General features: G+C 47.7%; 1 protein-coding gene across 1 annotated transcript; it reads left to right on the top strand.

The window, feature by feature from the left end:
* The first annotated feature begins 2,327 nt into the window (after window positions 1–2,327).
* LOC121550851 (hemicentin-1) lies at window positions 2,328–23,756 on the top strand. Its single transcript, XM_041863242.2, has 8 exons — window positions 2,328–2,646; window positions 3,197–3,469; window positions 3,559–3,885; window positions 10,947–11,207; window positions 20,213–20,461; window positions 20,822–21,151; window positions 21,385–21,627; window positions 22,803–23,756. Exons 1-8 carry the CDS (start codon window positions 2,583–2,585, stop codon window positions 23,027–23,029), a joined length of 1,974 nt encoding a protein of 657 aa, XP_041719176.1. The 5' UTR covers window positions 2,328–2,582; the 3' UTR covers window positions 23,030–23,756.
* Window positions 23,757–24,425: the final 669 nt, after the last annotated feature.

Below are 24,425 nucleotides of genomic sequence, written 5' to 3'. Positions count from 1 at the left end.
AAGTTAAAACCTTTACAAGTTCCACAACGACCATGGTCTCATTTGAGTGTTGATTTTTTAACTGATCTGCCTCTCTCTCAAGGGAACACCACCATCCTGGTCGTTGTGGACCGCTTTTCGAAGGCCTGCCGCCTCCTTCCTCTGCCCGGTCTCCCCACGGCTCTGCAAATTGCGGAGGCCCTGGTTACACACGTCTTCCGGCACTACGGGGTACCAGAGGATATAGTGTCTGACCGAGGTCCCCAGTTCACGTCAAAAGTCTGGAAGGCGTTCATGGAACGTCTGGGAGTCTCGGTCAGCCTGACCTCTGGGTTCCACCCTGAGAGTAATGGGCAGGTGGAACGGGTAAATCAGGATGTGGGTAGGTTCCTGAGGTCCTATTGCCAGGACCGGCCGGGGGAGTGGTCGGTGTTCCTGCCATGGGCAGAATATGCCCAGAACTCTCTCCGCCACTCCTCTACAAACCTAACGCCATTTCAGTGTGTTTTAGGTTATCAACCGGTTCTGGCACCGTGGCACCAGAGCCAGACTGAAGCTCCTGCGGTGGATGACTGGTTTTGGCACGCGGAGGAGACGTGGAACACTGCCCATGTTCACCTCCAACGCGCTGTGCGTCGTCAGAAGGCCAACGCTGACCGTCACCGCAGTGAGGCCCCCGTCTTTGTACCGGGGGATGGGGTCTGGCTCTCGACCCGGAATCTGCCCCTCCGCCTGCCCTGCCGGAAGCTGAGCCTGCGGTTTGTAGGGCCATTCAAAGTCCTGAGGAGAATCAACGAGGTCACATATAGGTTATTACTCCCCCCTGATTACCGTATTAACCCCTCGTTTCATGTGTCTCTCCTCAGGCCGGTGGTGGCTGGTCCGCTCCAGGAGTCTGGCGCAGGAGGTCCCTCCACCTCCTTTGGACATCGAGGGGGCGCCGGCGTACTCTGTCCGTTCCATACTGGATTCGAGGCGCCGGGTGGGGGGCCTTCAGTACCTCGTGCAGTGGGAAGGGTACAGTCCGGAGGAACGGTGCTGGGTCCCGGTGAGGGATATCCTCGATCCCTCTCTGTTGAGGGACTTCCATCGTCGCCATCCGACTCGCCCTGCTCCGCGTCTTCCTGGCCGTCCCCGAGACCGGTGTCAGCGCGCTGCTGGAGCTGCGCGTCAAGGGGGGGTACTGTCACGAATTCAGCCGAGGCTGCCCCTCCTCCTTGCTCGGGCAGGTTTCGGCGTTCGTCGTCACCGGCTTACTAGCCACTACCGCTCCATTTATCATCACTCCATTTGTTTTGTCTTGTCTTGTCAATCACACACACCTGGTACTCATTCCCTCATTAGTCTGTGTATAAGTGTTCCCTCTGCCCCTTTGTCCTTTGTGAGTGATTTTTCATTGTGAGAGTGAGTAGCTCGGTGTCCTTGTATGTAGCCAAGGTGGATTTTTCCCTTGTGCTAGTTTCGTTTTGACGCTTGCTGCGCTTTATTCATGTACACTGTAGCTCAGTTGGTAGAGCATGGCGCTTGCAACCCCAGGGTTGTGGGTTCGTTTCCCACGGGGGCCAGTATGAAAACATGTATGCACTCACTAACTGTAAGTTGCTCTGGATAAGAGCTTCTGCTAATTGACTAAAATGTAAATGTTAATAAACTCTTGATTTCGGTGTTTTACCTCCTGCGCCTGACTCCGTCATTCACACCTCATCACAATCAGAGCGAGAGAGATCATAGAAAGTGAATGTCATTCTAGTTCTGTGAGAGATACAGGCGCGCTTCACTCTCTCACCACAGCAATGGCCACCCGTTGGTCTGTAAGCATTACAATGTTGCGCAAACCATAAAGCCGGGCCGGCCAACTCTAATCAATACTTACTATAGAATATCAGCCACGTTTTCACATTACGTTTTTTAGAGGATAGGCGAATTACAGAGGCAACTTGAATTAACTCTGATTGCTTTTATTATAATTTTTTTACAATGCAAACAGTGCCGAGAGAGGTACCAGTCCTGGAAAATGGCTTTCCGGAACGAAACAGTCCAAAACTGAGAAGTCCGATCCGTCTCATATTAAGCACTGGTTAGGTGTCAATTACATTGTTATTAGGCCTATGCATTAATTGAATACTGATCATTGTAAACAATGTAATATTTGCAAAACAGAGGACATTTTCAATGGATTGTAGGCTATGTAGAGGCCGAACAATGTGATATAAAACGAGTTGAAAAGAACACTTAGCCCACTTGGTATAGGCAGGCTTTGGTGTTCTTATTATGTCCTAGCGATAGTAAACTCCGTATTATGCAAGCACGAGGGGGTTGGGAAATTCCCAGTCGACATCGAAAGGTATTTTGCGCTTGATGACTGAATCAATTGAAGGGGTCTTCCAGTAAAGAGCACGTGACTTCTCACTATTTCACAGTCTTATTCTTGTAATTCAATACAGAGCCAAAATATATTGTAGGACCACTCACGACTGCGCCTGTTGAAGAGTTGGACTGTGTGCATGTGGGGACTGGACGCTTGGACATCACTGACACTGACCGCAAGGAATACCTACATTTTTCAACGTCTTTCTGAGAATAAAACATTAGTTTAATATCAAATGTGTGAAATAATATTTCGTCGGATTTTTCTTGGGTTTCCCGTCCTACTCCTCTGGATGGCAGGTAAAGTTAGTTTTGTTATACCAGTATTGAAAGATTTAAGAATTTCAAGCAGAATAGGAACACAGATAACGCTAAAGTATTTTACATTCCTGATAGAGGGATAAGAACAGTATCCGCCTTGGTTCGCGTTAAAATCCACAATAACTGTATCATATTTCATAGTGGCTAGAGAGATAGACCAATAACCCTTTTTGGAATAACCAGGAGAGGGCAATGTAGTAGCGAATAAAATCTGTCTGCTCGCAGTGAAGATGATTTGACATATGACACAAAATGATAATTCTTTAAGTTCTTTGTCTTAATGGGTATGTCTTTGTCCAATACATTACTTTTTAAACTTTATGCTCCTATATTTCAATTACTGATTAGCAACTGCCTTCTGAAAAAGGCAACTAATTTTAACCTCTTGGTAGTTTACCATTCTGCATCCTAGGCCTATGCTTAGGATCCTTTTTGTTTAAAGCTACAGTATTTGTATTTATTATGGATTTGTCTGCTTGAGAATGCAATTTAGCTGATTATGGTCTCTGTCATGTGGTCTGACCTGTAGGCAGGCCTACACATGCCGCCTGTCCTTTTGAGTTCAACCCTCCCAGAGTGGTGGTGAGATATGGAGACTCAGTCGCAGTCAACTGCAGCACATCATCCACAGACCACGAGGGGATGGGCTGGGAGGCCACATACGGAGGTACAGGTTTAGAAGATGTCAACTTTGTCATCTGGACTGTGGAGAATCTAACATACTGGACAATACAACCTAAATGCTACATCGCACTAAAAAATGGAAGTCAGTGTTTGGAAAATTTCCCTGTCATTCTATACAGTAAGTTGTTTTTCATTTGCGTCTTGTAGTGAGTTTTGTCAGTGAAAACAATTAGTTTTTCTCACTATATGTAACTATTTTGTCTCTAGAGATTCCAGACAGAATCTCCATCTCTGTTCTGAGCCACTCTGGTCCCATGGTGGAGGGGACAGAGTACCAGCTGCAGTGTGACATACAGAATGTCGCTCCTCTACGGAACCTGGTTGTGAGGTGGTACAAAGGGAATGAAACTGTAAAAACTCAAACATTTAATACATCCACGAGGGAACCAGAGGATGTGTCCTCCACCCTCAACATCACCCCCAGGAGATTTGAAGATGAAGTAGAGTACAGATGTGAGGCAGAGCTGGTCCTGGGACCAGAGGGACCACAACCTTCTGTCATGTCATCACAGAATCTTCATTTTCCTGTTTACTGTAAGTCTTTTTGTTTTCTTTTTGGGGCTGTTCAATGTTGGTCCTGGAATGCCGAAACACTTCTGGTTTTCATCCTCTCCTTCTAACAATGGACTAATTCAGACCTAGGACACCAGGTAAGAGCAATTAACTACCAGGTAGAAACAAAAAAACAGAAGTGTTTCTGGCCTCCAGGACCAGAATTGAACAGCCCTGCATTAAAAGGACCTTTTAAAGGGCTAAGGGACTTTTTCATTTCACATTCTTCAAACGATCCTAAAGTGATGTCATTGACCCTATTGTTTGACGTTAAGGTCAGTCTGCAGTGCCTGTAGTCTGTATCACTGGCATGAACTGTCATCTGCCAAAACAGTGGTCAAATCCTTGGTTGCTGCACCCATTGCCACTAGCGGCAGGATGTGGGGACTGCTGACTGAGGGGAACTGTAGTTCTGCCTGGATGACAGCTTGCGGTGGCTCATCTTAAAGGGGAAGGCAGCCATTATTTTGGTCTGCGCCATATTGCCTGACAACTCAAACTGAATTCTTACACTGCTCTATGTTTGTTACAAACCTCAATCTAAAACTGCCATCGTTGAAGTTGTTTGTGGTGACGTCAAAATGAGTGGTGTTCTACAACACAAAGTAATCAGCGATTGGATAATCTCTAACCAATCAGGTACTCAGATCCAGACTCATTGCGGAGAAGAAACTAACGTCTGTGGGCGTAGCGTAGCGTATCATTTCAAATCAAATCAAATGTTATTGGTCACATACGCGTGTTTAGCAGATGTTATTGCGGGTGTAGCGAAATGCTTCTGCTTCTAGCTCCGACAGTGCAGTAATATCTAACAAGTAATATCTAACAATTTCTCAACATATACCCGATACACACAAATCTAAGTAAGGAATTAATTAAGAATATATACAGTACCAGTCAGTTTGGACACACCTACTTATTCAAGGGTTTTTCTTTATTTTTTACTATTTTCTACATTGTAGAATAATAGTGAAGACATCAAAACTATGAAATAACACATATGGAATCATGTAGTAACCAAACAAGTTTTAAACAAATCAAAATATATTTTATATACTTTGTGATGTCACGAGAGGCTACACAGCTTTCAGCGGGATTGCTCAAGTAGTGCAAGGAGACCAGGTTCAACCAAAACAAGGATTTTATTAAAGGTCTTGGGAAACTAACGAAAGTATAACACAATTCTGTTCTCTGGTGGCTCTTTAAGGGTTAACAGTTCAGGGATGTCTCTTCCACATCCAAAATCATAACTCTCCCTCGCTCAAATAACTTTTCCCCAGTCTTACTGTATTCCACGTTGCAGCTAGTGGCCAACCCAGCAAAAAGTCCTTCCAAATGTCTCTCACGTATTTCCACAGGTGCATATATCCAAAGGTGAGTATTTCCCAAAGGTAAGTATCTCCAAATCCTTATATTCCTCATGGAAGTGGACGTGCAGCACTCTTGTCCTCCAGAGAGCCCAGGTTGGAGACTGTGTTACTTCACAACCCACACACTCCCTCAGTGTGTCTCTTCCCTTCCCAAACCTTCAGCTCATCAGCTCCTCATTTGTTTCAGCTGCGTGGGAAGATTGGCCATAGAGGGGTGGAGTTCCCGACCATACCAGCAGATGGAGCCATAGCTGTCTGGGTTTGCAGCCACCTCAGGGGGATGTAACGTCCCTCCAGGACACAGCCTCTCGTGACATCACACATCCCCCTCCTCGGGACCGACGTCCCTCGTCCGGGGTAAAGGCAGCGAAGAAGGCATCACGCCGGGAGAGGGCGTCCGCATTGCCGTGGTGCTTGCCAGACTGCTCTCTCTTCAACTCCTCCAACTCTAGGACCAGGGACTCAGCCTCCTGTTGTCTCTCCTTGAGTTTCTTACTGAACGCATCAGCCTTGGTTTTAGCAGAGTTTAGCTTCTGTTGAGCAGCTTTCAGTTCCTTCTCTCTCTCTGCCTCCGCATTCTTCATCTTGTTCTCCAACACCTTGTACTTCTCCTCTGCCTTCTTCTGGACCTCCTTACTACTGCGCAGGGTCTCCTCACACTCCTCGATGGTCCTGCGCAGCCTCTCCAGCTCCTCCTGTTGCTTAGGAAGGAGCTCTGTTGGAGTTTAGCCTGGAGGATATCTAACTCTTCTGTCTTCATGTCTAACTGTTGCTTTAACAAACGATACCTCTCAGCGGTCCCCTTCAGACCAGACAGTTCTTTGTCCAGATTCTGTAGCTCCGTCTCTGTGTCGGTCTGGGCACCTGCCATCCCTATCAGAGCCCGGGCGGGAGTGAGTAATTCGGAGGATTGCACCGGAGCCTTCCCAGGATGAGTCTTGCCTCTCCGTTTCCGAGGTACTCGGGTTATCCTCTCCTGAGACTCTCCCCAGAGTGGGTAAAAGGCTGGGCAGTCTCGTCCAATTAGGACAGGGACGGGGAGGGAATCAACCACCCCCGCCGTCGTGTGTATGGTTCCCCGTGTGCTGGTCATTGTAAGTTCAGTCATGGGGTATTCTCTGGTGTCTCCATGGACACAGGAAACTGGGAGGACTTTCCCCGGGGTCAGACACGTTGGGCCCACCACATCCTTACGCACCAGGGTGGCCCGGCTACCAGAATCCAGTAAGGCCTCCACATCATGGTGATTCACAGTTACCGGGCAGGTGGGGGGTCGATCTGGGCCGCCATCTACGACTCCCAAGAGCGAGGCAAAACGGTGTGTGGGTGCTGAGCTGGAGGACTCCGCAGTGGGCATAGGTTCATCGGCTGGTTTCCCACACTGCCAGGAGATATGTCCCATCTCCCCACACCGGTAACACTGTCGAGTTTCCCCCTCCTGGTGTACTCTTCTTGGACCCGCCTGGTTTCTGGCTCCCCCTGGAGCCGGGATAAGTCCTGACGTGGCTGGGTTCGAGACCTTGGGGTCCTTTGGACGGGTTCTTCCCATTTGTGGTGGGGGCGCACTCCTGGGGTCTTTTCGGGAAGCATTCAGCATCTCCGCTGTGGCCTGGTACTTTTCCACAGCTTCCACGGTCAGATCAGCCGTGGTCAAGGCCTGTTGACTGATGAACCGTTTTGCCTCATAAGGCAGGGCGCGTAGGTAACGATCCACCACAACGGCCTCCACCACCGCCGCTGCTGTATTCCTCTGCGGATCCAGCCATTTCCTTGCGATTCGGACAAGTTCATGCATCTGCGCCCGAGGAGGTTGGTCTGGTTGGAAGGTCCAACTGTGAAAGCGCTGGGCCATACCAAACTTTGTGAGTCCATATCTGCTGAGGATCTCAGACTTCAGGGCATCATAGTCAGTAACCTGGTCAGGGCCCAGGTCCCGGACAGCATTCAGCGCTTCCCCGGTTAGAAAGGGGGCTAACAGACCAACCCACTGTTGCTTGGGCCAGGCTTCCCTAGTGGCCGTGGCCTCAAATGCATGCAGGTATGCCTCAATGTCATCGGTAGCTCCCATCTTAGATATAAAGTCACTTGCCTTTATTGGGCGGGTATTTTGGACCACCCTCTGTCTCTGCAACTGCAATTCCTCTGCCTTCAGAAGGTTGGCTTTCTTTTGCTCCTCCAAGAGAGCCACGTTTGCTTGCATCTGGGCTTGCTGGCCAGCAACAAGGGCTTTCAATATGTCCTCCATTTCAGTCGGGCGGGGAGCCTACGGCCAACTTGGAAAACTGGGTGATCAAACCTTCGGTATCCTCCTCTGACATGCACTATTAACGCTTGAGCGTGCCCGTATTCTCCACCATCTGTGATGTCACGAGAGGCTACACAGCTTTCAGCGGGATTGCTCAAGTAGTGCAAGGAGACCAGGTTCAACCAAAACAAGGATTTTATTAAAGGTCTTGGGAAACTAACGAAAGTATAACACAATTCTGTTCTCTGGTGGCTCTTTAAGGGTTAACAGTTCAGGGATGTCTCTTCCACATCCAAAATCATAACTCTCCCTCGCTCAAATAACTTTTCCCCAGTCTTACTGTATTCCACGTTGCAGCTAGTGGCCAACCCAGCAAAAAGTCCTTCCAAATGTCTCTCACGTATTTCCACAGGTGCATATATCCAAAGGTGAGTATTTCCCAAAGGTAAGTATCTCCAAATCCTTATATTCCTCATGGAAGTGGACGTGCAGCACTCTTGTCCTCCAGAGAGCCCAGGTTGGAGACTGTGTTACTTCACAACCCACACACTCCCTCAGTGTGTCTCTTCCCTTCCCAAACCTTCAGCTCATCAGCTCCTCATTTGTTTCAGCTGCGTGGGAAGATTGGCCATAGAGGGGTGGAGTTCCCGACCATACCAGCAGATGGAGCCATAGCTGTCTGGGTTTGCAGCCACCTCAGGGGGATGTAACGTCCCTCCAGGACACAGCCTCTCGTGACATCACAACTTCAATTAGCCACCCTTTGCCTTGATGACAGCTTTGCACACTCTTGGCATTCTCTCAACCAGCTTTACCTGGAATGCTTTCCAACAGTCTTGAAGGAGTTCACACATATACTGAGCACTCGTTGGCTGCTTTTCCTTCACTCTGCCATCCGACTCTTCCCAAACCATCTCAATTGGATTGAGATCGTAGGATTGTGGAGGCCAGGTTGTCTGATGCAGCACTCCATCACTCTTCTTCTTGGTAAAATAGCCCTTGCAATGCCTGGAGGTGTGTTGGGTTATTGTCCTGTTGAAAAACAAATGATAGTCCCACTAAGCCCAAACCAGATGGGATGGCGTATCGCTGCAAAATGTGGTGGTAGCCATGCTGGTTAAGTGTGCCTTGAATTTTTAATAAATCACAGACCGTGTTACCAGCAAAGCATCCCCACACCATAACACCTCCTCCTCCATGCTTTACGGTGGGAACTACACATGCGGAGATCATCCGTTTACCCACACCGCGTCTCACGAAGACACAGCGGTTTGAACCAAAAATCTCCAATTTGGACTCCAGACCAAAGGACACATTTCCACTGGTCTAATGTCCATTGCTCGTGTTTCTTGGCACAAGCAGGTCTCTTCTTCTTATTGGTGTCCTTTAGTAGTGGTTTCTTTGTAGCAATTCGACCATGAAGGCCTGATTCACACAGTCCCCTCTGAACAGTTGATGTTGAGATGTGTCTGTTACTTGAACTCTGTGAAGCATTTATTTGGGCTGCAATTTCTGAGGCTGGTAACTCTAATGAACTTATCCTCTGCAGCAGAGGTAACTCTGGGTCTTCCATTCCTGTGGCGGTCCTCATGAGAGCCAGTTTCATCATAGCTCTTGATGGTTTATGTGACTGCACTTTAAGAAAAAAATGTTTCCCGTATTGACTGACCTTCATGTCTTAAAGTAATGATGGACTGTCGTTTCTCTTCGCTTATTTGAGCTGTTCTTGCCATAATATGGACTTGGTATTTTACCAAATAGGGCTATCTTCTGTATACCCCCCTACCTTATCACAGCACAACTGATTGGCTCAAACGCATTAAGAAGGAAAAAATTTCCACAAATTAACTTTTAAGAAGGCACACCTGTTAATTGAAATGCATTCCAGGTGACTACCTCATGAAGCTGGTTGAAAGAATGCCAAGAGTGTGTAAAGCTGTCATCAAGGCAAAGGGTGTCTATTGAAGAATCTGTTTAAAAAACATTTGTTTACTACATGATTCCATATGTGTTATTTCATAGTTTTGATGTCTTCACTATTATTCTACAATGTAAAAAATAGTAAAAATAAAGAAAAAGCCTTGAATGAGTAGGTGTGTCCAAACTTTTGACTGGTAGTGTACATATATGGACGAGCGATGTCAGAGTGGCATGGACTAAGATACAGTAGAATAGTATAGAATACAGTACATACAGTTGAAGTCGGAAGTTTACATACACCTTAGCCAAATACATTTAAACTGTTGTTTTAACTTGGGTCCAACGTTTCGGGTAGCCTTCCACAAGCTTCCCACAATAAGTTGGGTGAATTTTGGCCCATTCCTCTTGGCTGATTTCTTTTGATTTTCCCATGATGTCAAGCAAAGAGGCACTGAGTTTGAAGGTAGGCCTTGAAATACATCCACAGGTACACCTCAAATTGACTCAAATGATGTAAATTAGCCTATCAGAAGCTTCTAAAGCCAACACATCATTTTCTGGAATTTTCCAAGCTGTTTAAAGGCACAGTCAACTTAGTGTATGTAAACTTCTGACCCACTGGAATTGTGATACAGTGAATTATAAGTGAAATAATCTGTCTGTAAACAATTGTTGGAAAAATTACTTGTGTCATGCACAAAGTAGTTGTCCTAACCGACTTGCCAAAACGATAGTTTTTTAACAAGAAATTTGTGGAGTGGTTGAAAAACTAGTTTTAATGACTCCAATCTAAGTCTATGTAAACTTCCGACTTCAACTGTACTGTGAGTAATACAAGATATGTAAACGTTATTAAAGTGGCTAGTGTTCCATTTCTTAAAGTGGCCAGTGATTTCTAGTCTATGTCTATAGGAAGCAGCTTCTAATGTGCTAGTGATGGCCGGAGCAAGGAGTTTGGGTAGCCAGACACGGACTAATGGTGTCCAACAAATCAAAAATTCAAAACGATCACAACATCAATTTGCATGTGTTTTGTCTCTCCTACCTTTCCAATTGGCTTCATTGTGCTGTTAATTTAACGGCCCGCTGAAAGGTCTCTGTCATTTTTTCCCTTATACTGTTACTATACTTATTGAGATATTACGGCAGTAATATTATGAGTACTATGAGAATTATGAGTACATAACCCATAACCTGAGCTGCACTGTTAAGGGTTATCCTGTACCTGAGGTAATCTGGTACAATATAAAGAGTATTTAAAATCTTTCAATTGATTTAGCGGTGCTTCATTGAGCTTATCTGTACAATGGAATCAATGCAATAGTCCCAAAAGTGCAAACCCCACCCACGTAGCAATCCAGACAGGCCCAAGCAAATATGCAAAGTATTTTCATGAAAATGTAAAAAAAACGATTTGAACCCAGGTCTTCTGTCTATATTTGTATTTTCTATATCAGTGCTTGTTGCATTTTGGTCTTATTATGCTCATGTGACTCTCGTGCCTCCAGTCCCGCCACAGGATATTCTGGAGCTGAAGGACACAGAAGTTGATGTTGGTTCCCGTACTGGGCTGAAGTGCTCCTCCAATGGGAACCCCCGGCCAGAGTACTCCTGGACTTATCACCGGGCTCCCAATGTAAAGTTGAAGAATGACGGGGTGTCCCTACTGACCATCGAGCAGGCCACAGGGGAGAACATCGGGTACTACACATGCTACGCCAGTAATACCCTGGGAAAAGTCTCTAAAAGAGCCAGGGTCTCTGTCAGAGGTAAGACCTTCTCCAATTTTAATACATTATTGGATTTTGCCTGTCCGGACGCTCATAGCGCTTTACATATTAAGGGGGACACTCACCTCATCAGCCTCTGTCATCAAAGCGTCCAGGACATTGGTAATGTAGGCTAATGACACTCTTGGCTCAGGTCTACCATGTCTCTCTCTATGGTGCTACAGTGGCTTGCGAAAGTATTCACCCCACTTGGCATTTTTCCTATTTTGTTGCCTTACAACCTGAAATTAAAATGGATTTTTGGGGGGGGTTGTATCATTTGATTCACACAACATGCCTACCACTTTGAAGATGCAAAATATTTTTTGGGGTGAAAGTCAATCATTTGTAGAGCCACCTTTTGCAGCAATTACAGCTGCAAGTCTCTTGGGGTATGTCTCTATAAGCTTGGCACATCTCGCCACTGCGATTTTTGCCCATTCTTCAAGGCAAAACTGCTCCCGCTCCTTCAAGTTGGATGGGTTCCGCTGGTATACAGCAATCTTTAAGTCATACCACAGATTCTCAATTGGATTGAGGTCTGGGCTTTGACTAGGCCATTCCAAGACATTTAAATGTTTCCCCTTAAACCACTCGAGTGTTGCTTTAGCAGTATGCTTAGGGTCATTGTCCTGCTGGAAGGTGAACCTCCGTCCCAGTCTCAAATCTCTGGAAGACTGAAACAGGTTTCCCTCAAGAATTTCCCTTTATTTAGCGCCATCATCATTCCTTCAATTCTGACCCGTTTCCCAGTCCCTGCCGATAAAAAACATCCCCACAGCATGATGCTGCCACCACCATGCTTCACTGTGAGGATGGTGTTCACGGGTTAATGAGAGGTGTTGGGTTTGCGCCAGACATAGCGTTTTCCTTGATGGCCAAAAAGCTCAATTTTAGTCTCATCTGACCAGAGTACCTTCTTCCATATGTTTGGGGAGTCTCCCACATGCCTTTTGGCGAACACCAAACGTGTTTGCTTATTTCTTTCTTTAAGCAATGGCTTTTTTTCTGGCCACTCTTCTGTAAAGCCCAGCTCTGTGGAGTGTATGGCTTAAAGTGGTCCTATGGACAGATACTCCAATCTCCGCTGTGGAGCTTTGCAGCTCCTTCAGTGTTACCTTTGTTCTCTTTATTGCCTCTCTGATTAATGCCCTCCTTGCCTGGTCCATGAGTTTTGGTGGGTGGCCCTCCTTTGGCAGGTTTGTTGTGGTGCCATATTCTTTCCATTTTTTAATAATGGATTTAATGGTGCTCCGTGGGATGTTCAAAGTTTTTGATATTTTTTTATAACCCAACCCTGATCTGTACTTCTCCACAACTTTGTCCCTGACCTGTTTGGAGAGCTCCTTGGTCTTCATGGTGCCGCTTGCTTGGTGGTGCACCTTGCTTAGTGGTGTTGCAGACTCTGGGGCCTTTCAGAACAGGTGTATATATACTGAGATCATGTGACAGATCATGTGACACTTAGATTGCACACAGGTGGACTTTATTTAACTAATTATGTGACTTCTGAAGGTAATTGGTTGCACCAGATCTTATTTAGGGGCTTGCTAGCAAAGGGGGTGAATACATATGCACTCCCCACTTTTCCGTTATTTATTTTAAAGAATCTTTCATTTCACTTCACCAGTTTGGACTATTTTGTTTAAATAAAAATCCATTTAAATTACAGGTTGTAAGGCAACAAAATAGGAAAAACGCCAAGGGTGTCATGAGCCCTCTCACTCCACCGGGTTACCACCTTAATTTGTTTCCACTATCTTCCACTCTGCTCACCTCCCTCTCTCTACTCAGCCTAACTAGCTCCACCTGTCCCTGCTCTGCTCGGCTCTAATTACTCTGCCAGCTGCGCTGCATTACCCACTAACCTCTCCCAGTATTTAAGGCCCTGTCTTTCAGCTCTCCGGTGTCAGATCGTCTGCAAAGCTCACACCCGAACCTGTTTGCTCGCGCTTCTGGCTCACCCTGGTTTTGTGACCCCGGACCTGCCTGTTTTTTGGATACTCTTCTGCCTCAGGAGATCCAGACCTGCTTCTGCCATTACGACTCCTGACTACTCTTCAATCCCGGTAACTCTGACCAGCCTTCTGCCTTGCTACTACGTATTTTGGATTTCCCTTGAACTGTACTGCTGCCTGGTTTCATTCCGCCCTGTTGTGTCTGTGTCTCCCCCCCAGGACTTCTGGACCACCCACCACCGGCTTCATAGGACGCATCGCTGCCACTGGGGGGCACAGACCCAGCGCATTGGACGGGATCCCTGTTACCCCTGGAGCCTTCATTCACTCCCTACTTCCCTTTTCCCTTAAGTTTAATAAACTTTCTGGTGTGACGCAATTGTGGTCCTCTGGTCGTCTGTCTGAATCGTGACAGTACGATCTGACCATTATGGACTCAGCGCACACTTTCCCCGACATGGAGACCGATGAGCATGAGCAGCAGTTCCAGCAGCAGCAACAACAACTCGCCATGATCATTCAACTCCTCACCAACCTTACCCCCAGCCAGTCTGCCCACCAGCCCAGCCCCCCGAGTTACCTGCCCCGGTCATTGCAGCCGCTGCTCCGAACCCAAGATTGGAAACCCCGAGCGGTTCAACGGCGATTCAACCCAGGTCCGGCCATTCCTGACTAGCTGCCGACTTCAGTTCTCCTTGCAGCCAAGGACCTTCGCCACGGAGGGGGCTAAAGTTGGGTATGCCATCACTCACCTGACGGGCCGAGCTCGACTCTGGGGAACAGCAGAGTTCGAACGTCAAACCCCCGCATGTGCAACCTTCGACCTGTTTGCTGAGGAGATGCTGAAGGTGTTTGACCTGGATTCACCCACCGCAGAGGCGTCTCGTGAACTGTTCAGTATTCGACAAGGCAGACGTACAGTCGCAGACCATTCCATCGACTTCCGAACCCTGGCTAGACGAAGTTCTTGGAACACACCATCGTTGGTGGACGCGTTCTTCCATAGTTTGGCTGACTATATCAAGGACGAGTTGGTCTCCCATGAACTGCCTTCCACTCTTGATGAAGCCATCGCACTGACTGTCAGGATCGACAGAAGGATACAGACCCGTCGTCGTGAGAGGGGGCGCCAAGGTCCACCTACTACCGGCATTCGGAGAGATCCGACTGGGCTCCTGTCATCTACTGCCACTCACCCAGGTCAGCTTGATCAGTCTGAGCCTATGGAGATTGGGCGAGCCTCCCTCACTCCTGCAGAGCGCCAGCGCCGCTTCACCTCAAACCTCTGCCTCTATTGTGGAGGTGATGGACATCGTGTGGTAACCTGCCCTTTAAAGGGCCGAAGCTCACCGGGCGTAGGGGGAGTCCGGTTGAGTTCAATGACCATCCAGTCCTCCGACCGCAAACCCCTGCTGCAAGTTCACCTCCGCCTCTCTGACTCAACTCACACCCTGGCTGCTCTGGTGGATTCTGGCGCCGAAGCCAACATAATGGACATCAAGCTGGCACGCCAACTGGGACTGGAGAACCTCCGTTTGACACCTCCTATTCCTGCCCGGGCACTGGACGGACACTTACTCGGATCGGTCACTCATGTCACGGCCCCGGTCTCGATGGGTCTGTCCGGGAAACCATCAAGAAACTATCCAGTTTCACCTGCTCCCCCTCTCCAGGCCAACCCCTCATCCTGGGTTACCCATGGCTCCGCCCGGGCACAACCCTCAGCTCGACTGGGTGACCGGGGTGATCAGGGAGTGGGGAGAGGACTGCCACCGAACCTGCCTGCTTGCTGCCGCACTACCCCCTCGGCCAGTACCTACTAACTCCGCTCCTGACCTCTCCAATGTCCCAGAATGCTACCATGGTCTCAGAGAGGTGTTTAACAAAGCAAGAGCCACATCTCTGCCCCCTCACCGACCGTACGACTGTGCCATCGACCTCCTCCCTGGAACAGCTCCTCCAAGGGGTCGTCTTTATTCGTTGTCTGCTCCTGAAAGAAAGTCCATGGAGGACTACATCAATGGCTCTCTGTCCGCAGGATTAATCCGTTCATCTTCATCTCCTGCTGGTGCTGGCTTCTTCTTTGTGGGGAAGAAGGACGGATCTCTTCGCCCCTGCATCGACTACAGGGGACTCAACGACATCACAGTGAAGAACCGTTACCCTCTGCCTCTGCTCACCTCTGCTTTTGAGTTGCTCCAGGGAGCCACTGTTTTTACCAAGTTGGATCTCAGAAACGCTTACCACCTAGTGCGGATCCGGGAGGGAGATGAATGGAAAACCGCATTCAATACACCAACAGGCCACTACGAGTATCTGGTTATGCCTTTTGGCCTCACCAATGCTCCTGCTGTGTTCCAGGCTCTAGTGAATGATGTACTGCGGGACATGTTAAACAAGTTTGTCTTCGTTTACCTGGATGACATCTTAATTTACTCCAGAAACCTGTCTGAACACACCCGCCATGTCCAGCAAGTCCTTCATCGTCTTCTGGAGAATTCCCTCTACGCCAAGGCAGAGAAATGTGAGTTTCACGTCAAGACAGTGGCCTTCCTGGGGTACATAGTGGCAGAAGGAAGTATCCAAATGGATCCTGCCAAAGTATCAGCAGTCACTTCATGGCCAGTTCCGGAGAACAGAAAGAAGCTGCAACAGTTTCTGGGGTTTGCTAACTTCTATAGGAAGTTTATCCGAACTACAGTACCGTTGCTGCCCCTCTCACTGCTCTAACCAGCACCAAGCAACCCTTCACCTGGACCCCAGCAGCCGACAAAGCCTTCAGTACCCTCAAGGTGAGGTTCACCTCCGCTCCCATCCTCCAGATGCCTGATGTGGACCGGCAATTCATTGTGGAGGTGGACGCCTCGGATGTGGGAGTTGGTGCTGTGATTTCTCAGTGGGCTGCGGAGGATAGGAAGCTCCATCCCTGTGCCTTTTTCTCACGTCGGTTGTCCCCCTCTGAGTGCAATTACGACATAGGGAACCGTGAGCTGCTGGCTGTGAAGCTTGCCTTGGAGGAGTGGCGTCACTGGCTGGAGGGGTCCACCATTCCATTTCTCGTTTGGACCGATCATAAGAACTTGGAGTACATCCGCACGGCCAAACGGTTGAACTCCAGGCAGTCCCGCTGGGCCCTGTTCTTCACCAGGTTTAATTTCACTCTGTCATACCGGCCTGGATCACGCAACACCAAGCCAGACGCCCTCTCCCGTCAATTCCAGAAGGATGACACCCCCTCCAAGGACCCTGTGTCGATTCTGCCAAGTCCCTGCATCGTTGCAGCTCTGACCTGGGCTGTTGAGGAACAGGTGCTGGAGGCTCTCCGTAACCAGCCAGGTCCCAGCACTTGCCCAGCTGACCGCCTTTTTGTCCCCGAAGACCTGAGGTCCCAGGTCATTCAGTGGGGACATGACTCCCGCCTAGCTTGTCACCCTGGCTCCACCCGCACTTACAACCTGCTCGCCCAGAGGTTCTGGTGGCCCTCTCTGAGGAAGGATGTACGGGAATTCGTCCAAGCCTGCCCCATCTGCAACCAACACAAGTCGTCCTGCCAGCCCCCAGCCGGATTGCTGCAGCCCCTGCCTGTGCCCAGACGTCCCTGGTCTCACATCGCCCTTGACTTTGTCACGGGGCTGCCCCCTTCAAGTGGCATGACCGTCATTCTCACCATCGTTGACCGTTTCAGCAAGATGGCACACTTCATTCCCTCCCCAAGCTCCCAACCGCCAAGGAGACCGCCCAGGTGGTCCTGGAACACGTCTTCCGGATCCACGGACTGCCAAGGGATGTTGTTTCTGACCGTGGTCCACAATTCTCCTCCGCTTTTTGGAAGGAGTTCTGTCACCTGCTGGGAGCCACAGTCAGTCTGACTTCCGGATTCCATCCCCAATCCAATGGGCAGTCAGAGCGGGCTAATCAGGAGCTCGAGAAGGCACTGCGATGCATGACTTCACGCAACCCCCACTCCTGGTCGCAGCAATTGACATGGGTGGAGTACGCACACAATTCTCTGACCTGCTCTGCCATCGGTATGTCCCCTTTCCAATGTGTTTATGGATACCAGCCTCCTCTATTTGCCAGCCAGGAGGAGGAGGTTACTTGCCCATCTGCACTTGCTTTTGCCCGTCGATGTCGCCGCACCTGGTCACAAGCCCGAGCCACACTCCTCAGGTCCGTTGCCAGCTACACTACCGGGGCCAACCGTCGGAGAATTCCTGCTCCCACCTACCATGTTGGTCAAAGGGTGTGGTTGTCATCGAAGAACCTGCCACTCAGGGTGGAGTCGCAGAAGCTGGCACCTCGGTTCATTGGCCCATTCCCTATCATAAGAGTGATTAGCCCAACTGCTGTCCGGCTCCAACTGCCTAATTCCCTGAGGGTGCACCCCACTTTCCATGTGTCTAAGATTAAGCCCATCCATGAGAGTCCGCTGGTCCCTGCTGCGCCTGGTCCTCCTCCTCTACGGCTCGTCGATGGTGGTCTGGTTTACACCGTCCGCCGCCTGCTTCGGTCCAGACGGAGGGGTAGGGGTCTCCAGTACCTCATTGACTGGGAGGGCTATGGACCTGAGGAAAGGACCTGGGTGCCAGCTAGTCGGATTGTGGATAGGACTCTCATCACCGCTTTCACCAACGGCATCCGGATCAACCTGCAATCCGTAGGGGGCCGCCCCAGAGGGGTCCCTAACCGTCCGGCCCGCTCGGCTTCCTGTCCTGTGCCTGATCCTGTCTCGGGACCTGTCCCATCTCCCCGACCACGGCCCTCCGGCTTCCTCCGAGGATGAGGACGTTCACTCGGACCGTTCGGAGGAGTTCTAGCCCTCCTCCGGCTCCCCTCCTCCCGCCCGGCGTGGTGTTGCTCTTGGGACTTCTGGGGCCGTCCCTTGGGGGGGTTCTGTCATGAGCCCTCTCACTCCACCGGGTTACCACCTTAATTTGTTTCCACTATCTTCCACTCTGCTCACCTCCCTCTCTCTACTCAGCCTAACTAGCTCCACCTGTCCCTGCTCTGCTCGGCTCTAATTACTCTGCCAGCTGCGCTGCATTACCCACTAACCTCTCCCAGTATTTAAGGCCCTGTCTTTCAGCTCTCCGGTGTCAGATCGTCTGCAAAGCTCACACCCGGAACCTGTTTGCTCGCGCTTCTGGCTCACCCTGGTTTTGTGACCCCGGACCTGCCTGTTTTTTGGATACTCTTCTGCCTCAGGAGATCCAGACCTGCTTCTGCCATTACGACTCCTGACTACTCTTCAATCCCGGTAACTCTGACCAGCCTTCTGCCTTGCTACTACGTATTTTGGATTTCCCTTGAACTGTACTGCTGCCTGGTTTCATTCCGCCCTGTTGTGTCTGTGTCTCCCCCCAGGACTTCTGGACCACCCACCACCGGCTTCATAGGACGCATCGCTGCCACTGGGGGGGGCACAGACCCAGCGCATTGGACGGGATCCCTGTTACCCCTGGAGCCTTCATTCACTCCCTACTTCCCTTTTCCCTTAAGTTTAATAAACTTTCTGGTGTGACGCAATTGTGGTCCTCTGGTCGTCTGTCTGAATCGTGACAAAGGGGGCTTAATACTTTTGCATGGCACTGTATACTCTATGTCTATGTGCTGTATTCACAGTTGCATTTGTGTCATCTTTGCTTAAGCCTACTGGACATTATGTCATGGTTCAGTGATGCATTTGGATATGATAGTCTATTATAATATGATAATATCACAATTTCGTGACATCAAATATGATGAGGAACATGAATTGAAATAAATATTACTGGACTCTCCCTTTAATACCAGGAATAAAACTGAGCTCAACCAGTATCTTACTGGAGAGAAAAAAACAGTATGCCTACAGCTTTGTTTTCCCAAATTCATCTCTGCTTTCTGAAATGTCGTTATTTATAGCCTAGATAACCTTTTTTATAGCCTAGATAATGTTTTTTGATGTGGTTTCTCGTTCCATCATTGAATAACACATTTAGAAACGGCCTGGCCCTCCATAAAGGCGCTGGTGCTTGTGGGGGAGGGTTGGTTCCTATTATATTTAAGAGGGAGTGGAGTTGAGGGATAGAGTGAATGTGCCGTGCTGGCTGCACTTTCGTTAAATAAGTCAACAAGTCGGCGCCGCGCGGCTGCAACTTCCAGTGAACTGGAGGAAAGCACTCGAGTAGATATATTCAGAGGCTGCTAGATAACGGGCCGCTAGACATTCAGACGGGTTACAAAGCCTCTGAAGAGCTCAGGCAATGAAGGATTTGTACCTAAATCGTCTTATTTCAATCGCTTTGACTTTGGAACTGTTGTTGCTGTTGAATGGGTCAGAATCAAGTAAGTTTTTGTCGCGCACTGAACGGGACGTCATCGGTGTTGTCCACTGTAGGAAATGTTAACGTTCTCGTCGTCATACAAATTGCTGACAACTTTATTTTGCCTATCCAAAAATATGATGAGAAAAAAATACCACACTAATAAACGCACATTGTTGAGATGAAAGTGGCTACAAAGGTAGATATTGACTTATATGGGATAACCTGGCACTGGGCTCTCTGATTCTGAGAGAGTCAACATCATGTATAGAAATATTATTCCTAGGTATTTTATTCATATTCATGAATCCAGCAATAGTGTTAAAGAACAAGGGAAGTGCGTGCACACACACACTAGACCCCAGTTCATTGAATAAATCATTGTTTAACTAGTTGAAGTTACATTGAAGTTACATAGATATGTGCTTTATGCAATGTTTGTTGTGAAGTATGTTACTTTGTTGTGAAGTGGGTTATATAATTGATGGAGCTTATTAGGGAAGGGACAGTGACATAAAAGCTGCACTAAAGAATGGGAGGCAAGGGAGGGTACCCTTCCTGACTCATTTTCCTGTATTTTGGTCTACTGAGTCAATGGCGGCTTTAGTTCCAGCTGCATGTCACATTTGACCACCCTTTTCCTTTTTTGCTGCTGGTCATTGAAATATGATGTGATTTATTGTTGGTTATTACCAGGTATTTAAATGATGTAATTCATTATCTCTCTTTTCTCCTAACTCTGTAGGTGCAGAGCCGGTATGTCCTATGAAGCTGAGCACTGAGAGTGTGGTGGTGGAATATGGATCTCCAGTCTCAGTGTCATGCAGCAACACAACTAGTGTTGAAGAGATCTACTGGACCACAGGTCCCCAAGTTGTCAATGATACTACCTGGAGTGTTGTGGAACTCCTAGACTGGGACATAAGGCCTAGTTGTAATGCAACCTTTCAGGGGATTGGAAGATGCAGTATACCTCTGCACATCACACTATACAGTAAGTGAAGATGCTGTCTTCCTCATTCTCTATGTCAGAAGAACAATGGGACTTGTTGTCGCCATCCGTAGTGGGTATCCTCTGTATCTGGTGGGTATAATATATTATACTGTATATTGTATTATATGAACATTGTGAATGGCATTTCATTTTCCTGTTGTACCGAAACAAATTGTGACCCCAAAACCACAATACGTACCGAACCGTGGGTTTGGTGAACCGTTACACCTCTATTGTTCACGATATGCTCTTACACATATTTACTGTCTCTTTTTTACTGTTTCATATTAACTTCTAGTTTTTTTTTAAGGTTGGATTTGATCTTGGAACACTAATAAGTCTGAAAATTGTCTTCCACAGAGACTCCAGACAGAGTGTCCATCTCTGTTCTGAGCCACTCTGGTCCCATGGTGGAGGGGACAGTGTACCAGCTGCAGTGTGACATACAGAACATCGCTCCTCTACAGAACCTGGTTGTGAAGTGGTACAAAGGGAATGAACCCGTAGATAATGTAACTTACAGTAACATCATTAAGACACCAGTGAATGTGTCAGCTACTCTGATGATCACCCCCAGTAGAGATGATGATGGAGCTCAGTATAGATGTGGAGCAGAACTGGACCTGGGACCAGAGGGACCACAACCCCATCCTACAGTGACATCAGAACCTCTCAACATTACTGTGCACTGTGAGTTGCAGAGAACTGTTAATATATAGAAACCACACTAACGTTGCATAACATGTGTGATAATGCAATGTCCCAATGCACATTCCATAAATGCCTAATATTCTACGGTGAAGTCTCACTCCACTCCATTTGTAATGTTAGGAGAAATTAATCAAACGTGCAATTGTGTTTGTCTCCTTCACTGCAGTAATTCATTTAAGAAACCACCTGACTTTATACTCTCTCTCTCTAAGATAAGCCATGCATCAATGCATCTCGACTGCCACTGAGGATACCTGTGTTCAGGGGCTATCCTGAGGAGTTAGTGTGTGAGGCTGAGGGTTACCCACAGCCCAGGATACAGTGGCTCTATGACCCAGCGAAGCATGTTAGTGAGGCGGGAGGCAACCTGACTGTCTCTGAGGCAGGGCTCTACAACTGCACCGCCACCAACGATGTGGAGACTAGCTTCATTGTGGTAGAGGTGGTTTTAAAAGGTAATGGAACCTTTATTAAACTGTATTAAACCCTTTATTAACCCATGATTTACTGTTTATGAACATCTTGTAGGATGATTCTTCTGGCTGGTGTAGCTTTCTGTCTGCTTCCTCCTCCCATCTCTCTGGTCTCCTTTCTCTGTCTGTGTCTGCTATTCATGGGTTGACTGATTAATGTTCTCTGAACAAATGTAATTATTAACTTTTAACTAAGCAGTTTTTCTCATATGTCCTTTATCCTTTGAGCTATCCAATACCTCTTAGTTACTGCTTTCTGAACTGCTCTCCTCCTGCCACATTCTGTAGTCAGATACATGTAGTACATATATGTTGTGTGAGGGAGTTTGAACCAAAGCTGCAAAACATGAGGAGATGATGAGGAGACAGTATATTTTTATGCACATATAAGACCAGGTATCAAACACACTCATTGGGAAGGTCCCATGGTGAAGCTATAGATCAGGCATCAAACACACTCCTTGGGAAGGGCCCATGGTGAAGCTATAGATCAGGCATCAAACACACTCCTTGGGAAGGGCCCATGGTGAAGCTATAGATCAGGCATCAAACACACTCCTTGGGAAGGGCCCATGGTGAAGCTATAGATCAGGCATCAAACACACTCCTTGGGAAGGGCCCATGGTGAAGCTATAGATCAGGCATCAAACACACTCATTGGGAAGGGCCCATGGTGAAGCTATAGATCAGGCATCAAACACACTCCTTGGGAAGGGCCCATGGTGAAGCTATAGATCAGCCATCAAACACACTCCTTGGGAAGGGCCCATGGTGAAGCTATTGACCGTTTGTCAGAGTGCTAGGTAGAACTGAGCATCATCCATCATTCATTGAAGAGTGTTGGGTGAAGTTGTTGAATATTTGGCAGTTTAGCTCAGTGCTGACTGTTGCCTTGTAGAATAGTATTTCAAGGGTAAAGTTAAGTGATGTCCCCACTCTTATGGTAGATGTTGTAGATCTACTCTGACTGGCGGGATCATGTAATATTATGTTAAGTGATTCGTGCTTATTCTTTCCTGTTGGTGGAAGTAGGATAAATCAGTGTATTGACTCACCTCTATTTGAAGGTGACAATGGTTCAGTCTGAGGTGGCGCCACAACGTTAACAGAGTGTGATGGATTGATGGGTGTTTGTTGTTTTGTCTCTCTTGTCACAGAGGACTACCTGCCCCTCATAGCGGGCTTCGTGGCCTTCATGGTCGTGGTCATCTCCGTCATCTTTGTCTTAATCTACTCCATCTACTACAAGAACACCAAGATGGGCCGCTACAGCCTAAAGAACGCCAAGCTCAGCAGCACGCCCAACGGCAACGTAGCGCAGGACGGTGGCCGGGACATTCCGCTCCCCATGACTAAACTGTCTCAGCCAAACATCTACTTCTAGGAGGATGAGTTGTATTGGGTTGTCTATGGGATGGGCCACTCTGAATGAAGAGCCCTCTTTCCCCAATGAGAGACTAAGTGGTTGAGGTGGTTGAGGGACTGGTAGCAACTCATTCAGCTGGCAGACTCAGGTCTGGATTGTGATAGTTAGGAGTGTCTCCTGACTCTCCTCCAACCTCCCTATGCTTCATATGCACTCCCTTTCCTCTTTAGCACTAAGATTTTAAGTACAAATCAGTCCCTCTTTTTCCCCTTCTCCTGGAGAACCTGATGAAGTATAATCACCTTTTATTTTAGTGTGAGCTATATGATCTATTTACCATCAAAGTGTAGCTGATGTTTTCTCTGAAGGACAAGAAGAAGATGCAGCAAATGGACAAGGTGAAATCCCTCTTTGGAAAACAGCTTTATTGAAATGTATTTTTTATATGACTGGTTTTGGAAAAACTGGTTTGTGTTGCATAAGCACCAACAAGTGAATTCTGATATCATTTTGAATGTCTTTTTTTAGTTTGGTCTGATGACAATGTAATTGCTATCACATTATGTTATTGCTTGAAGAGCAGCACATGGTTGAAATTGTGAGAATGTCCCTTTTGCTTGGATGTGATGTCTTGCTCGTGACAAGAAGCTTGGAGTGTAAACCTACAGTACAGTGGAGGCTGCTGAAGGGAGGACGGCTCATAATAATGGCTGTAACGGAGCGAATGGAATGGCATCAAACACGTGGAAACAATGTTTGATGTATTTGATACCATTCCACTGATTCCGCTCCAGCCATTACCACGAGCCCGTTCTCCTCAATTAAGGCGCTACAAACCTCCTGTGCTACAGTATATACACACAACCTCTTTAGGTTGTGAGCACAATGATCACTGAAACCAATTAACTTAGCCTATGTGAATATGAAGAGTATTATTTCCCCAGAGTGCAAATTATACCGTGAAATTCAGGTGGTCTCAATTTTTTTTACGGGAGTTCCTAACATTTATTTGGGGCCTAATAGTAAAGATATATTTTAACGGTAAACATGTATTACCTTTTAATGTGGCATGAACACAACCAGTCATGATGTTTCATCTGATTCTCAAACAAATCACTTCAAAAAGTAAGTTACCTGTGCATTTTTGTCCACTCCAAATGAATACCAACTTCCAAACAGTGCACAGGCAGAGTAGAGAGATGAATGCGATTGAAAGAACCTGAACCAATTGAAAGTGGTTTAAACCAGTGGGGAGATCATTTAGGGGAGCTCATGTCTCATTTGGGGGTCAAAGCTACTCTGTTACTACTCTACACTGCTTCTACTCACCCAGCACTGCATCTGGAGTGTTCAGTGTTTTAACTGCATCGCTGTAATGCCTGACTGCATGTGAGTTCTGAATGTGTGGAAGGGA

Source organism: Coregonus clupeaformis, chromosome 7 (genome assembly GCF_020615455.1).
Source record: "Coregonus clupeaformis isolate EN_2021a chromosome 7, ASM2061545v1, whole genome shotgun sequence".
Taxonomy (NCBI): domain Eukaryota; kingdom Metazoa; phylum Chordata; class Actinopteri; order Salmoniformes; family Salmonidae; genus Coregonus; species Coregonus clupeaformis.
The sequence above is the reverse complement of the archived record's forward strand: the minus strand, read 5'-3'. Positions and strand labels throughout refer to the sequence as shown.